Genomic DNA, 14254 nt, shown 5'->3' with positions numbered 1-14254 from the left:
CTAAACAAAATATGCCCAAAAGCACTCAAATTGAGAACTAAAAGGAATAAAAATTTGTTTAATTGCTAAAATGTGAAATTCAGATGAGCCCACATTTTTTTTTTTTTGCCTCAAGCCTCTACAATCTCAGGACCGGCCTGTGTGTAACCATTCTGTCTTTTATCCATTTCTTTCCGTATAAATACAGTTGACTACGCACACGTACCAACGGCACCACAGCCAAAGCTTATCAGAAGAAACAGCAACAACAAAAGCTTGCAATTTGATCACCACCTATGTAGTTTGTACTTTGTACCATCTCGAACTCAAGAGCAACTACCTTAATGGCGATTCCCTCTGAAATGATCAGCAACAAGCAGGTGATACTCAAAGACTATGTCACCGGCTTCCCCAAAGAATCCGACATGGAATTGCGCACGGCCACAACCACACTGAAGCTGCCACAAGGTTCCACCGGGGTTCTCGTCAAAATCTCTAGTACTTGTCCTGCGATCCTTACATGAGAGACCGCATGACCAAACGTGAAACTGCCTCTTATGTCGAAACTTTCCACCCCGGTTCCGTCGACAGTACTCTCTAGCTCTCCCTCTCTCTCTCTTAATTTTCATTTCAGAACCGATCGTATCCGGCATTTTGATATTCAAATTTTATTTATATTTATTTATATGCATGTGCAGCCTGTAACCGAATTTGGAGTGGCTAAAGTTTTGGAGTCTGGGGATGCAAAGTTTGAGCAGGGCGACTTGATTTGGAGGATTACTGGCCGGGAAGAGTACAGTCTCATCACTGCAACACACTCTCTATTTAAGATTCACCACGACCCCAATATTCCTCTCTCTTATCATACCGGAATTCTCGGTATATGCCCTCCCTTCCCCTATTATTATTGTACCTATTTCAAATTTTCAATTCAGTTGTATCATTCAAAAATAGATCTTTTTACATAATTGTGTGATTGTGTCACTGATTGCATGTATTGGATAATTGTAGTATGTTTAGTTTTGAGAGTCAAGTTTAATAATGGTCAGAATGCATGAGTCAAAATCTTCTTCTTTCCTTTTTCTGATCAATGATATTCCCTCTAAAACGAATTCTGCTCATTTTAATTTCCAGATGCCGACAAGTAACAACTAGTGTGATGCTTAAGTAGATGTGAATCCTCACACATCTTTCAGTGACCTCATTCCTGTTTATATTCAAGTTAGGTAATTAAAGTAACTTGCTTCAGCATCAAAGAATTAATTTTGATCCTATTGGTCATGCTGCAATTTACTCACCTGGATGTATATCATATATTCTTCTCTGCTTGAGTGCACTGGTTGCTGTAATGCATCCAACTAAATATAGTGAAAAGTGTATTCAACATGGTATCTGCCTGCTTCAGGCTTGAGGCTTAAGGATCATCTGTTGTATTCCTTCTGTTATGTAGGTATGCCTGGAATTACTGCTTATGCTGGTCTTTATGAGCTTTGCTTGCCTAAGAAAGGAGAGACGGTCTATGTTTCAGCAGCATCTGGAGCAGTAGGTCAACTAGTTGGCCAGTTTGCCAAACTCATGGGTTGCTATGTTGCCAGAAGTGCTGGAAGTAAAGAAAAGGTGATCCGTCAGTCATTGATTTTTGTTTATCAATGCCAACTACAATATTAGTTTTCATATTACAGTTTTACTCTTTTCAGTCAACTTGTTTTCCTGCTTTAACACTATATATCATTTCTCTGAATTAGGTTGATTTGCTGAAGAACAAGTTTGGGTTTGACGAGGCTTTCAATTATAAAGAAGAATCTAACTTGGATGCAGCTTTGAAAAGGTTAATATCTTTAAAGATATACATACTGGACTTCCCACATTGTCGGTGTTTTCTTACAACTAGTCCTAGTCTGATATGTATCATTTGCTTTAAAAACCAGGTACTTTCCTGAAGGTATCGATATATATATATATATACTTACTTTGAGAATGTTGGGGGAAAGATGCTTGATGCGGTGCTACTAAACATGAGATTCCGTGGCCGAGTTGCAGTTTGCGGGATGATCTCACAGTACAACCTTGAGAAGCCTGAAGGTGTACATAACTTAATGTCTCTGATCTCCAAAGAGGTCCGGATGCAAGGTTTTGTTGCTTTTAATTACTATCATCTGTGTGGCAAGTTTCTTGAAATGGTCCTGCCTTACGTAAAAGAAGGGAAGGTTATGTACGTGGAACTGTGGAAGATGTAGTTGAAGGCCTTGAGAGCGCTCCCTCGGCTCTGGTTGGACTCTTTGCAGGTCGCAATGTAGGAAAGCAAGTTGTTGTTGTCTCCTGGGAATGATCAAATCCAATTCCTAACCTGTACGTGACCCTTGATTAATTTTCTGTACTATTAGCAGTTATCATATTGTGAAGGAGTGTGAGAGCTGTATCATTATCATAATTATAGATGTAAAAGTATACCTCGTATGTATATTTGGAAGTTACTTCTACAGGTTTTGTGAGAGCTATGTTCCCTTTGAATGATACAATGTGTCTGGCCTTTGCAATTGGGGAAGGGGTGACTCTTTTAGAAATGCAGTTTTAATGGGGGAAATTTGATGATCATCCCGATTAATGATCAATTATCGATGAACTGGTGTTCCAGTATAAATAATAGAGACTTCAAGGTAAAACAAACAAACAAAGGAACTCAAAACATGATTTTCATTTCATACCCAGCAAAAGGAGAGGAGCATACAATTTCAAGTTCATGAAAAAGGATCCAAATCGATAGATTGCAGACATATGTGCAAATCTGGTGAGTCCTTATCCCAATAGTACTATAGCTGGCTGGCAAAAGTAACCGTTGCATACTGGTTTGGCTTCATACATGGGTCAAGATAAGGAAAGGTGTAGTAACAGATGGGTGTCCTTAACACAGTAGCTTAGCAAGCTGAATGGTCATAACAATCTCTATGTTTAACAGTTTAATATACTCTGTAATTTATAAACTACAACTATTAAGTGAACAATCAAATGTCACAAATTGCCGATCACGTGCACGTGTAATATCAGAGGAATAAAGGAAAGAGAGCACCTCGTATCAGGTTAGAACTTCATCCAAAAAATAGTTATTAGTGTCGTAAGCGACTACGTAATCTCTATGAAAGGCATGAATGCAAAATGAAGTAAAGTTGAAATCTGGGGAGGGAGGGAGGTACCTAGTTTTTTTTTTTTGAGAGAAGACAACTTTTATTCAATCAAACCAAACGATTATATATCTCGGGATTGACCCGTTGTAGTAATGTAGTCTCAATATCTCCCAACAATATGGGAATAAATCCTCTACTCAAATCCCTCCTATCCGCACCGGTTAAAGGCCTCTCACCAATGGCGGAACTAGGATTTTAAAATGGGAGTTTCTATTCATACCTCTAAAATTGGTATTTGGACCTCTCCACTTAATAGACCTCCAACTTATCTTTATAAATAACCAATTTGCTATCTACACCTCCTAATTTTTCTATAATACCCCTCGTCCAATAAAATCAATAAAAGCCTATTTGTTATATTGAAACTAAATAAACTTTGATAAAAAGAAAATTTTCAAAGGTTTTCTAATGAAATAAAGTGATTTTCATGGATAAGGTAAATTAACTGAAAAATTCTAGGCAATACCCATAGGCCATTCTAATCTTTGAATTTTTCAATCAATCATCTACTTCCTCCACTTCCTCCGCCTCCCCCTATTCTTCATAATCAAATGTCTAGGGTTTTTATTCCAAATGCTTTTCACAACTTATGATAGTATTTGTGGACTAGAGTTTATGATCTAGGCTCTTTTCCCCATGGTTGTTGGAGCACTCTTCATATATAAAATAAAAAAAATAAAAAAATTCAAGTAGAAACCATGACAATCGAGAAAGCATAAACAATTCACATATGAATGTAGTATTAATGCATCAGTCCAATTATACTAAGAACATAAACATGTTTCCAATGGTTTTACTATCTTTACTGTTTTGTTTTCTTATCTGACACTCTCCGTTACTCACTTTCTATTATGCAAGCATACCTTAGTTCATTTTTTTTTCCTTTCCCTCTCCCTCTTGCTGAAAAGCAACACATAATACCTCAACTTTTCAACATCAAATATTTCAGTAAATTTGCAGGGATTAAATTTTCTCAGTTGATCTTTGAGATATTTACTTGGATCTTCTTAGAGCAGATTTGTAATTAAGATAGTAAAAAAAGAAGAACATAAAACTTCTAAGCCCATACTTTGTGCAAAAACTCCAAAAAGATGCTTAGCCCAATTACTGAATCATCACTTTCTTCCATAGATTTTAATGTATATTTTAGGGTTTACGTTAGAGGAGAAGGTTTTCTCCAAGTTGAAGACTACATACTGTTCGTGGAGGTAAGAAGATAATTTTTTTTTTCCTCTTTTATGTCCTTATTGGTAATTTGACATGAGTTGAAAAAGTCAACCATCACTTAGAAAAAGGAAGAGGTCCAAATGCCGATTATGGAGGTATGAATAGATGCTCCTTTTTAAAATAGGGTGGGCTAAAAAAAAAATTTTAATAAAAGTTTACTAATGCTTTAAATTATTTTTTCCCCTAAGTTTTACTAGTAACATGTTTTATTCTTTCCTTAAATTAAACCACATCATATATTAATTACATATTAAATAATCAAATAGCTAACTGATCCAAAAAAATCAACATTAAACGTTATAGAAATTCTATAACAAAAGTCTAAGACAAAAGAACATATCTACTCAAATTTTAGCTTGTGCTCTTGAATAGAACCAAAAATCTTTAATTATTGAATTTGTATCATAATTCTCAGCCAACTCTTATTCTGACTTAATTTACCTAAAAAAAGCAAGTTTTTTATGCGAATATGTCTCTTAAAGCATAATAGAAAATAAACACAACTAAATACTTCAAGCAAAGAAATAACATAGATATGACCCAAAAAAATTAACATATGGGCTAACTTTAGAAATTTGAAGTGGGCTACTTTTTAATATATAATTTTTTTAATTAAAATTAAGCTATAAATTAATATTTTTTTCAAATTTGGGGTGGGCTGTAGCCCAGCGAAGCCCGTGTGTAGCTACGCCTTTGCCTCTCACTAGAAGTGATGGACATGAGCCAAGAAGGCACATCCTCTAACCATAATTCCCGCCCACTCCCTCGGGCTACAAACTTAGCAATTTCATCAGCAGCTTGATTTTTATTCCACGGTGTATGCAGGATCCTAGAGATATGAAGTTCATCCAGAACCATCTGTATCTCCTCCACTCTAATTCCTTCCGCCGCAAAACACTTATCTCTTTGATTAATAAGCTGCACTGCACTAAGACAATCACTTTTCACCTCCAAGACATCTAACCTTCTTTCCTTCACCATCTCCAACCCCATTTTTATAGCTAGCAACTCTGAGACCAAAGCTGAAACTGGGTGCATAATTCGTTGACCCGCAGCCAAGACAATATCCCCCGTTTCTTCCCACCCCACATAATGGCCCGCATTAAAGTCAAATAGAACAAGGTTGAGAGAATAAATTTCTGATATATTATTACACCCATTCTGTGGTGTATATAAACAGGTTACAATCGTACTACAACTGTACTACACAATACATACAAGGTAAGTAGTTACAACGATATATTCCCTTGTAATCTATTCATAATAGGGAACAAAGACTCACACTAACACTCCCCCTCAAGTTGGCGCATATATATCAACCAAGCCCAACTTGCTTAGTGAGTCATAAAACGCCTTCCTGTAAACTCTTTTGGTGAGTACATCTGCAAGTTGCTCTTTAGTTGGAACAAAAGGAAAGCTAATAATTTTGGCATCTAGCTTCTCCTTTATAAAGTGACGATCAACTTCCACATGCTTAGTACGATCATGCTGTACGGGATTCTGTGATATGTCAATAGCTTCCTTGTTATCACAATACAACTGCATGGAATTTTTGAGTTTGAAACCCAGATCACGTAACAGATTTTTCAGCCACAACAATTCACACACTCCGTGAGCCATACCTCTATACTCAGCTTCAGCACTAGAACGTGCCACAACTTTCTGTTTCTTACTCTTCCATGTAACCAAGTTACCTCCCACAAAAGTGAAGTAACCTGATGTCGACCTTCTGTCTGTGATATTTCCAGCCAAATCTGCATTAGTGAAGCCACAAACCTCAAGAATGTTGCTGTGTTTAGAAAACAATATTCTCCTTCCTGGAGCTGACTTCAAGTACTTCAGAATTCGCATAACAGCATCCATGTGACTCTCACTTGGATTATGCATGAACTGACTCACCACACTCACTGCATATGCAACATCTGGTCTAGTATGAGCCAAATAAATCAAGCGCCCAACTAACCTCTGATAGCGAGCTCGATCAGTAGGTACCTGATCTGGATACTCAGCTAAACAATGGTTCTGCTCAATAGGAGTGTCAATAGGTCTGCAATCCAACAAACCTGTCTCTGTCAACAAGTCAAGCACATACTTCCTCTGGCACAGATAGATTTCTTCTCTCCCCCTGGCTACCTCAATTCCTAGGAAGTACTTTAGCTCACCCAAGTCCTTCATCTCAAACTCAGAGACTAGCTGTCTCTGCAGCTATCCATCTCAACAGTATCATTACCAGTGATTACCATATCATCCACATAAATAATTAGAGCTGTTACCTTCCCTTGTTGATGTTTGAGAAACAAGGTATGGTCGGAGTTGCTCTGCCTGTAACCAACCTTCCGCATGAATTGTGAAAATCTTCCAAACCAAGCACGAGGTGACTGTTTGAGACTATACAGAGATTTTCTCAATTTGCATACAAACTCACCAGGGGAAGCAACTACATACCCTGGTGGAAGGCTCATGTACACTTCGTCGACTAACTCTCCATGAAGAAATGCATTCTTGACATCAAACTGTCGGAGTGGCCAATTTAAACTAGCAGCGAACGAGAGCAGAACCCGAATAGTATTCATCTTGGCAACAGGAGCAAAAGTTTCATCATAGTCTATACCATATGTCTGAGTAAATCCCTTTGCTACAAGCCGTGCTTTATATCGATTCACTGATCCATCTGCATTATGCTTCACGGTAAACACCCAACGACAGCCTACAGCCTTCTTGCCTTGTGGTGGAGGCACAAGTTGCCAAGTATTGTTCTTCTGCAACATCTCCATCTCTTCATTCATAGCCTTCCTCCATTTTGGATCCCCCAACGCATCCTGCACTTTGTTAGGTACTAATACAGCAGATATTTGGTTCACAAATGATTCATATGACTTAGACAACCTCCTAGTGGACATATAGTTGGCTACTGGGTATTTTGATTTGGCAGTAAGACTAGGTTCATATCTTTTGGCTGATTGACCTCTAGTGGTCCTATGTGGTAACACATATTCCTCAACATTAGACTCACTACTACTAGTATCAGTGGATGGACATACCTCAGATGGGTGATCTTCAGTACCAGGAAGCTGTGGGTCAGGGGTAGAAGCGATGACAGGAGGGGCAGTTGTGTCTTCAACCTCATTATGAGGGATGGAAACTGATGCTTCTGCTGCTGGGGTTGGCGAGCTAATAGTCTCAACCGGATCACTCAAAATACCTCCTGGCTGTGTGGCTTCTCCTTCTCCTGATTCCTCCCCCTCTCCATGATATAGCTCTTCAAAATATGAAGTCTCCCCCTGAAGAGCTGTATCTGAAGAGGAGAAATAACTCATGTCTTCAAAGAAAGTAACATCCATAGTAACATAATACCTTCTGGTTGGTGGATGATAGCACTTGTACCCCTTCTGATAGCCGTCGTAGCCAACAAACACACACTTAAGAGCCCGGGCATCCAACTTAGACCGTTGATTTTTGGGGACATGGATAAAAGCAACACAACCAAAGACACGAGCAGGAAGACTATGAAATGATGGTAAGGAGACATGAGAGGCGAGAACCTCAAAAGGAATTTTTCCTTGAAGGACACTGGATGGAAGATGATTGATAAGATGAGAGGAAGCATGTATAGCATCGCCCCAAAGATACTTAGGCATATGAGCACTAAAAAGAAGGGCACGAGCCATATCAAGTAAATGTCGGTTTTTTCGTTCGGACACTCCATTCTGTTCTGGTGTTTGTGGACACGTGGTTTGGTGAACAATCCCATGGTTTTTAAAGAATTCTTGGAACACATGGTTAACATACCCCCCCCCCCCCATTGTCAGAACGAAGGACTTTAATGGTGCTATGATATTGTGTTTGAACAAGATTACGAAATGTTTGAAAAGCAGGAAAGACTTCATCCTTGGTTTTAAGAAGAGCAACCCATGACAATCTCGTACAATCATCAATAAACAACACAAAGTATCGCATACCCAATACAGTAGGCTCTTTAGAAGGTCCCCAAACATCAGAATGAATCAACTCAAAAGGAATAACACTTTTATTAGAAATACTAGGAGAATAAGTAGCACGATGACTCTTGGCCAAAACACATGTTTCACAATGTAAAACTGACTCATCCACACCAATAAATAGAGTAGGCATGGTTTTGTTCATAAGACTAAAAGATGGATGCCCTAAACGGCGATGCCACAACCAAATTTCACTTAGCTTATCAGAATTCGAAGTCAAAGCGGCTCGGGACGGTACCCTGGTTTCTCTCCTGCGTATGTCTGATCCAGATGGAACAACCTGCCCCTCAGATACCCCCGACCGACTATCTCCCTGGTGAGAAGATCCTGAAAAATCACATACATAGGATAAAAGGTTACAGAGCATTTAGACTCAGTGTTCAATTGTGGGACAGATATCAAGTGATGAGATAAATCAGGCACATATAATACATTATGAAGTTCTAAAGTGGGGGTAATACGCACTGACCCTGACCCTAACACAGGAAAAGCCTCACCGTTGGCATTGGTCACATAGGACACTGGTGGGGAAGACAATTTAGTAAAATATGATTTGTCATAAGTCATATGATCGGAGGCACCAGAATCAATAATCCATGTATCAGAACCAACAAAATTAGAAACCTTTAAAGCCATACCAATTTTACCTCGACCAGCTATAGAGGCTATAGGAGTAGTTCCACCGGCTGTATGATGATCTTGGCCAGCCACTCCATAGAAATCTGGTTCTTTGACCAATTGAACAGCAGCTGCCTTTGCCTTAGGACGATAACCTTGCTTTTTAGGTTTTAGGTGTGGGTTCAACTTCCAACAAGTCTCCCGAATATGCCCAAGGTCGTTACAATAAGAACATTGAGGACGAGGGCGGTTGGGGAAGCCGTGTGGGAAACCTTGCTGAGGAAGTGGGCCTGAACTCTGCTCCTGAAGGAGAGGTGCCGACGACTTGGCCTGAATGGCTAGGCTAGATACTTCAACCTGTGCATGTTTGACACTTTCCTGTTGAGACTCATCCTTGCGGATGTATGTAAAAGCTGTGTTCAAACTAGGAGGGTCTATCATTCTGAGCAATTCTCCCTTTGCACTACTATGCTTCTCATCAAGTCCTCTCAAGAAAACATGAACCCTTTCTAGCTCCTTCTCCTTCTAGTACCACACAAGATCTTCCTGATTCTTGATCTTGCAAGGACGCTTCTGATCAATTTCAGCCCATACATTCTTGAGCTTAGTGAAATACACAGCTACTGGTTGCCCATTCTGTTGCATATTAGCAGCTTTGCACATCAATTCATGAACCTGTATGAAATCAGACTGATTTATATAGAGATCTCCCAACGTCTTCCATATCGCCTCAGCAGTTTCACACTCCTCCACCATCTGTAGTACATCATCAATCATGGCTCGAAATAGAATTGACATTACAAACCCATCATCATCTTCCCACTTAGCATAGGCCTCCACATCATCTTCACTAGGAGCCTTGATTGTTCCAGTCACATGCCCCATTTTGTGTATCCCACGGAGATAAACAGACATAATCTTCTTCCATGTTCGGAAATTGGTACCATTGAGTTTGGTACCCCCAAAAGAACCACCTTCTGAGCTCTTGACAGAGACTTTGACCCTCTGGACCTCATTGGTCTTAGAACTCTGACCTTCACTGTCATCACCACCCATTGTAGTAATAAAATAGAAAAATACACAAATCCCAAAGTGCGCAGCGGAAATAAGAATAACAATAGAAACAACATTTTTTTTTTTTGGAACCTGGTTGACTAAGCTGGATGTGTGGACCGAGTCGGTTGACCGAGTTCAAACGAGTGGACTCACTGATGTAGGCGGGTTGACTCACTGAAGGAGGCGAGTTGACTCACTGAAGGTCGAGATAGATGCGGGGAGAGATCAAGAGCGATCGATCTGGAAGTGAGGAATCGATTTGAAGGTGAGGATCGATCGTCAGTTTGGGCTGGAATCGATCGAGGATCGGAGTCGTCTGAATCGAGGAGGGCCGAACCGGCTGGATCAGTCTGAGTGCTGCCGTGAACTGGGCAGCGACGCCGGAACTGAAGAACCTGATGTGATGCAGCGACGCCGAATCTGGAAAAATCGACAGGTCTGGTTCGAAAACGATCTGGAAACCAGCAGGGTCTTGTCTGGTGTAGACGGTCTGGTGCAGACGATGGGGCCCGAACTAGAGATGAGAGGGTGTCGCCGAAGTCAAAAAAGAAGACACTGGTCGTTCTTCGACGGACGCCTAGGGTGCAGACAAACGATGATGATAGTCTGAAATTTAAGACAAAGAGACAAAGTCCTCTCGGATCTTTGCTCTGATACCAAGTCAAATAGAACAAGGTTGAGAGAATAAATTTCTGATATATTATTACACCCATTCTGTGGTGTATATAAACAGGTTACAATCGTACTACAACTGTACTACACAATACATATAAGGTAAGTAGTTACAACGATATATTCCCTTATAATCTATTCCTAATAAGGAAAAAAGACTCACACTAACAATTAATTGATGCTGCCCCATCACAATTCAATTTCAGCTTTCCTCTTTCAGGAGGCTGCCAACCAATTACAACCTCTCTATTTTGCATGTTTATCCTGCATAATTGGCCCATTCCCATGCAAACCATCCATATTATTCCCATGCACACACAACCCATCACGTCCATGCAACCTACCATTTGCAAACCCCTCCTCAATTCCACTCCTACTCACGACAGTAGCCCGCCACTCAGACACCTGCCGCACCCCATTCTCAAATACCATCTCAGAAGACAACACAGTTCCATTGTGATATAATGAGTTTCTTTCATGCCAATTCCACCACAGTAGGAAGACAAGCAATTGTAACTCCTCTTCCTCTTAAGATTTTCATGGCATAATAAAAAAACACCATAAAAGAGGGAAACTGACTGGTTGACAGTTTGGAGATGAAAGCCGCCCTTTCGAACACCGCAACACACTCTCCGCACCTCCATGTTGCGTGTACAGGCGTTTCTATTTCTTGGTGACACCGGAAACAAATCGCCGCTGAGTAATTCTCTTCCAATGCAACGCTTCCATAGTCGGTATAAATCCCATTGCACATCTCCACAGAAAATGTTTCATCTTCGGAGGCACTTTAAGTTTCCAGAGAGGCTTCCAAAAATTCCCAAGAGCATTGTTAACATTGTTCACCCCTTCCCGCGCCTCCTTCCTAGCCATCAGCAATGGATGGATGATATAGGCGACTACCTCATCTCTATTAGAGTGTGTGCTTTGACCATTCTAATATGGTAATTGCTGATGACATAGGCGACTACCTCATCTCTATTAGAGTGTGTGCTTTGACCAGTCTAATATGGTAATTGCTGATGACATAGGCGACTACCTCATCTCTATGACTATTAGAGTGTGTGCTTTGACCATTCTAATTGTTGACCATAATTCGATCCCAGCTGTGTCTCTTATTACTGTATATAAATTGACGAATTGAACTAGGTTTTGAGAAACAGAGAGAAGAAAATAGCAATGGCGAGCGGTGTAGAGAGAGAGCAAGTAGTGAGGAACAAGCAGGTGTTATTCAAAGACTATGTCACCGGCTTCCCCAAAGAATCTAACATGCAATTGACCACTAGTACAGCCACACTGAAGCTCCCACAAGGTTCCACTGGTGTTCTGGTCAAGAACCTCTACTTGTCCTGCGATCCTTATACTAAAATCCAGATTACCAAGCCTAGCTCTGATACTGATCCTTATACCAAAACCTTCACTCCTGGTTCGGTCAGTCACTGACTCTCTAGCTTCTATTCTGTTCCACGTATTTGATATTGATGTACAAAGAACATAGTGCATATTTAAATTTAAATGTAGGATTGATTACTTACATGTGATATATATTTGCAGCCTATGACTGGATTTGGAGTGGCTAAAGTCTTGGAATCTGGGGATGCAAACTTTAAGCGAGGCGACTTGGTTTGGGGAATCACTGATTGGGAAGAATATAGTCTCATAAATGCAACAGAATCTCTGTTCAAGATTCACAACACTGACGTGCCTCTCTCTTACTATACTGGAATTCTTGGTATGCCTGGACTGACTGCTTATGTAGGTTTTTATGAAGTTTGCTCACCTAAGAAAGGGGAGACAGTCTACATCTCAGCAGCATCTGGAGCAGTAGGTCAACTTGTTGGCCAATTTGCCAAACTCGTGGGTTGCTATGTCGTTGGAAGTGCTGGAAGTAAAGAAAAGGTCTTTCATGACTCTTTGCTGTTCAATGATCAATCAATCCACTGTCGTTTTACGGTTTTCATCATTGCAATCAACTTCTTTTAATGTTCTAAATGTTGTATATTTCATTCTGTGAGTTAAGGTTGATTTGCTGAAGAACAAGTTTGGGTTTGATGAGGCTTTCAATTATAAAGAAGAACCTAACTTGGATGCAGCTCTAAAACGGTCAGTGTCATTTGTATTGGCAAATAGTGCTTATCTGAACTCCCCTTACCCCTGGTGTTCATTTAGAACTGGTCCTTATAATTTGATGTTTCGAACTGGTCCTTATAATTTGATGTTTCATCAAAACAAATGCCAGGTACTTTCCTGAAGGTATTGATATTTACTTTGAAAATGTTGGGGGAAAGATGCTGGATGCAGTGCTACCAAACATGAAGTTCTGCGGGCGAATTGCAGTTTGTGGGATGATATCCCAATATAACCTTGAGAAGCCTGAAGGTGTACACAATCTAATGTTCCTTCTTTCTAGAGAGGTACGGATGCAAGGTTTTATTGTTGCGAATTACTATCATCTTTACGAGAAGTTTCTTGAAACGGTTCTGCTTGACATAAAAAAACGGAAGATTACATATGTGGAAGATGTAGTTGAAGGCATTGAAAGTGCTCCATCGGCCCTGATTGGACTCTTTACAGGTCGCAATGTTGGAAAGCAGGTTGTTGTTGTTTCCCGAGAATGATCAAACTCCATTATTTCCTTACTTTGCCTGCATGAACCAGCTTAATATGGTGTATCATCAATAGTTATCACATACTATATGGTAAAATTATCTATTGTAAAAGGGGTGCAAGAGCTAGCTAGCTTTATCATTATCATACATGGATGTAAAAGTATACTTGTCCACCATATACTCCCTTCATTAATACATTAATAAGGCCTGGAAGCTGATTATTAATTCTAGAGAAGTTGATGCATATAGCTGCCTAGCTGGTGTTTCTATGGTCTAAATTAGCTATTACTATCTTCATGTCAAACACAGAAACATTTACATTACTTTCAATATGCTGAACTAGATTTCTAATCTATGAAAAGAATCTATCAAGGCCATGTCAATATGTGTTCGATCTGTTTCACCAAAGAGTATAAATAGCAAAATGTAATGGTGATGTCTGTTGTTAAAATAAGAAAGGAAAATGCAATGATTTTGGTGATTCTGATCCATGTTCTACGGTGTTGTCCATTTGGCTTTTGATCGAGAGTATTTAATTAAAGTGGAAACGCGTGGTAGTAGCTTCTAGCATTACGGATGAAAACTGGCTCCATCTGTACTCCTCTCTTCTGATCTGATCCCATGCATATAGCTAGGCATTAGCTTCATTTCTTTCTCAGTTTGCAAGAGAAAACTGGGAATTGATACATCACTCCTCATTAGCCTCAGCATTTCCATTGTCACTTGCAATTGGGGAAGTGGTGACTCTTTTAGAAATGCAGTTTTAATGAAGGAAATCTGGTGATCATCCCGATTAATGATCAAGTATCGATAACTGGTGTTACAGTAGCTTAGCAATCTGAAAGGTCATAACAATCTTTATGTATGATACAAAAAGTTTTACTATGACAGTTTTACTATAGCCTATAATTTAGAA

General features: G+C 39.7%; 1 protein-coding gene and 1 pseudogene across 1 annotated transcript; both read left to right on the top strand.

Moving 5' to 3' along the window:
- The first annotated feature begins 206 nt into the window (after nucleotides 1-206).
- Nucleotides 207-2503, top strand: LOC112182125 (annotated as a pseudogene).
- A 9368-nt stretch (nucleotides 2504-11871) lies between these two features.
- Nucleotides 11872-13582, top strand: LOC112182124 (2-alkenal reductase (NADP(+)-dependent)). Its single transcript, XM_024320567.2, has 4 exons — nucleotides 11872-12160; nucleotides 12284-12628; nucleotides 12750-12832; nucleotides 12969-13582. Exons 1-4 carry the CDS (start codon nucleotides 11909-11911, stop codon nucleotides 13345-13347), a joined length of 1059 nt encoding a protein of 352 aa, XP_024176335.1. The 5' UTR covers nucleotides 11872-11908; the 3' UTR covers nucleotides 13348-13582.
- Nucleotides 13583-14254: the final 672 nt, after the last annotated feature.

Source organism: Rosa chinensis, chromosome 1 (genome assembly GCF_002994745.2).
Source record: "Rosa chinensis cultivar Old Blush chromosome 1, RchiOBHm-V2, whole genome shotgun sequence".
NCBI lineage: Eukaryota > Viridiplantae > Streptophyta > Magnoliopsida > Rosales > Rosaceae > Rosa > Rosa chinensis.
Note: the sequence above shows the minus strand (reverse complement) of the source record. Positions and strands in the feature narration are given on the sequence as shown.

What these genes read in the sequence shown, in the direction of transcription:
- LOC112182124 (XM_024320567.2), top strand. Translation starts at nt 11,909, where the DNA reads ATGGCGAGCGGTGTAGAGAGAGAGCAAGTAGTGAGGAACAAGCAGGTG. An exon ending in AAACCTTCACTCCTGGTTCG is followed by an intron (nt 12,161 to 12,283) that starts GTCAGTCACTGA and finishes ATATATTTGCAG; the next exon opens with CCTATGACTGGATTTGGAGT. An exon ending in TTGGATGCAGCTCTAAAACG is followed by an intron (nt 12,833 to 12,968) that starts GTCAGTGTCATT and finishes AACAAATGCCAG; the next exon opens with GTACTTTCCTGAAGGTATTG.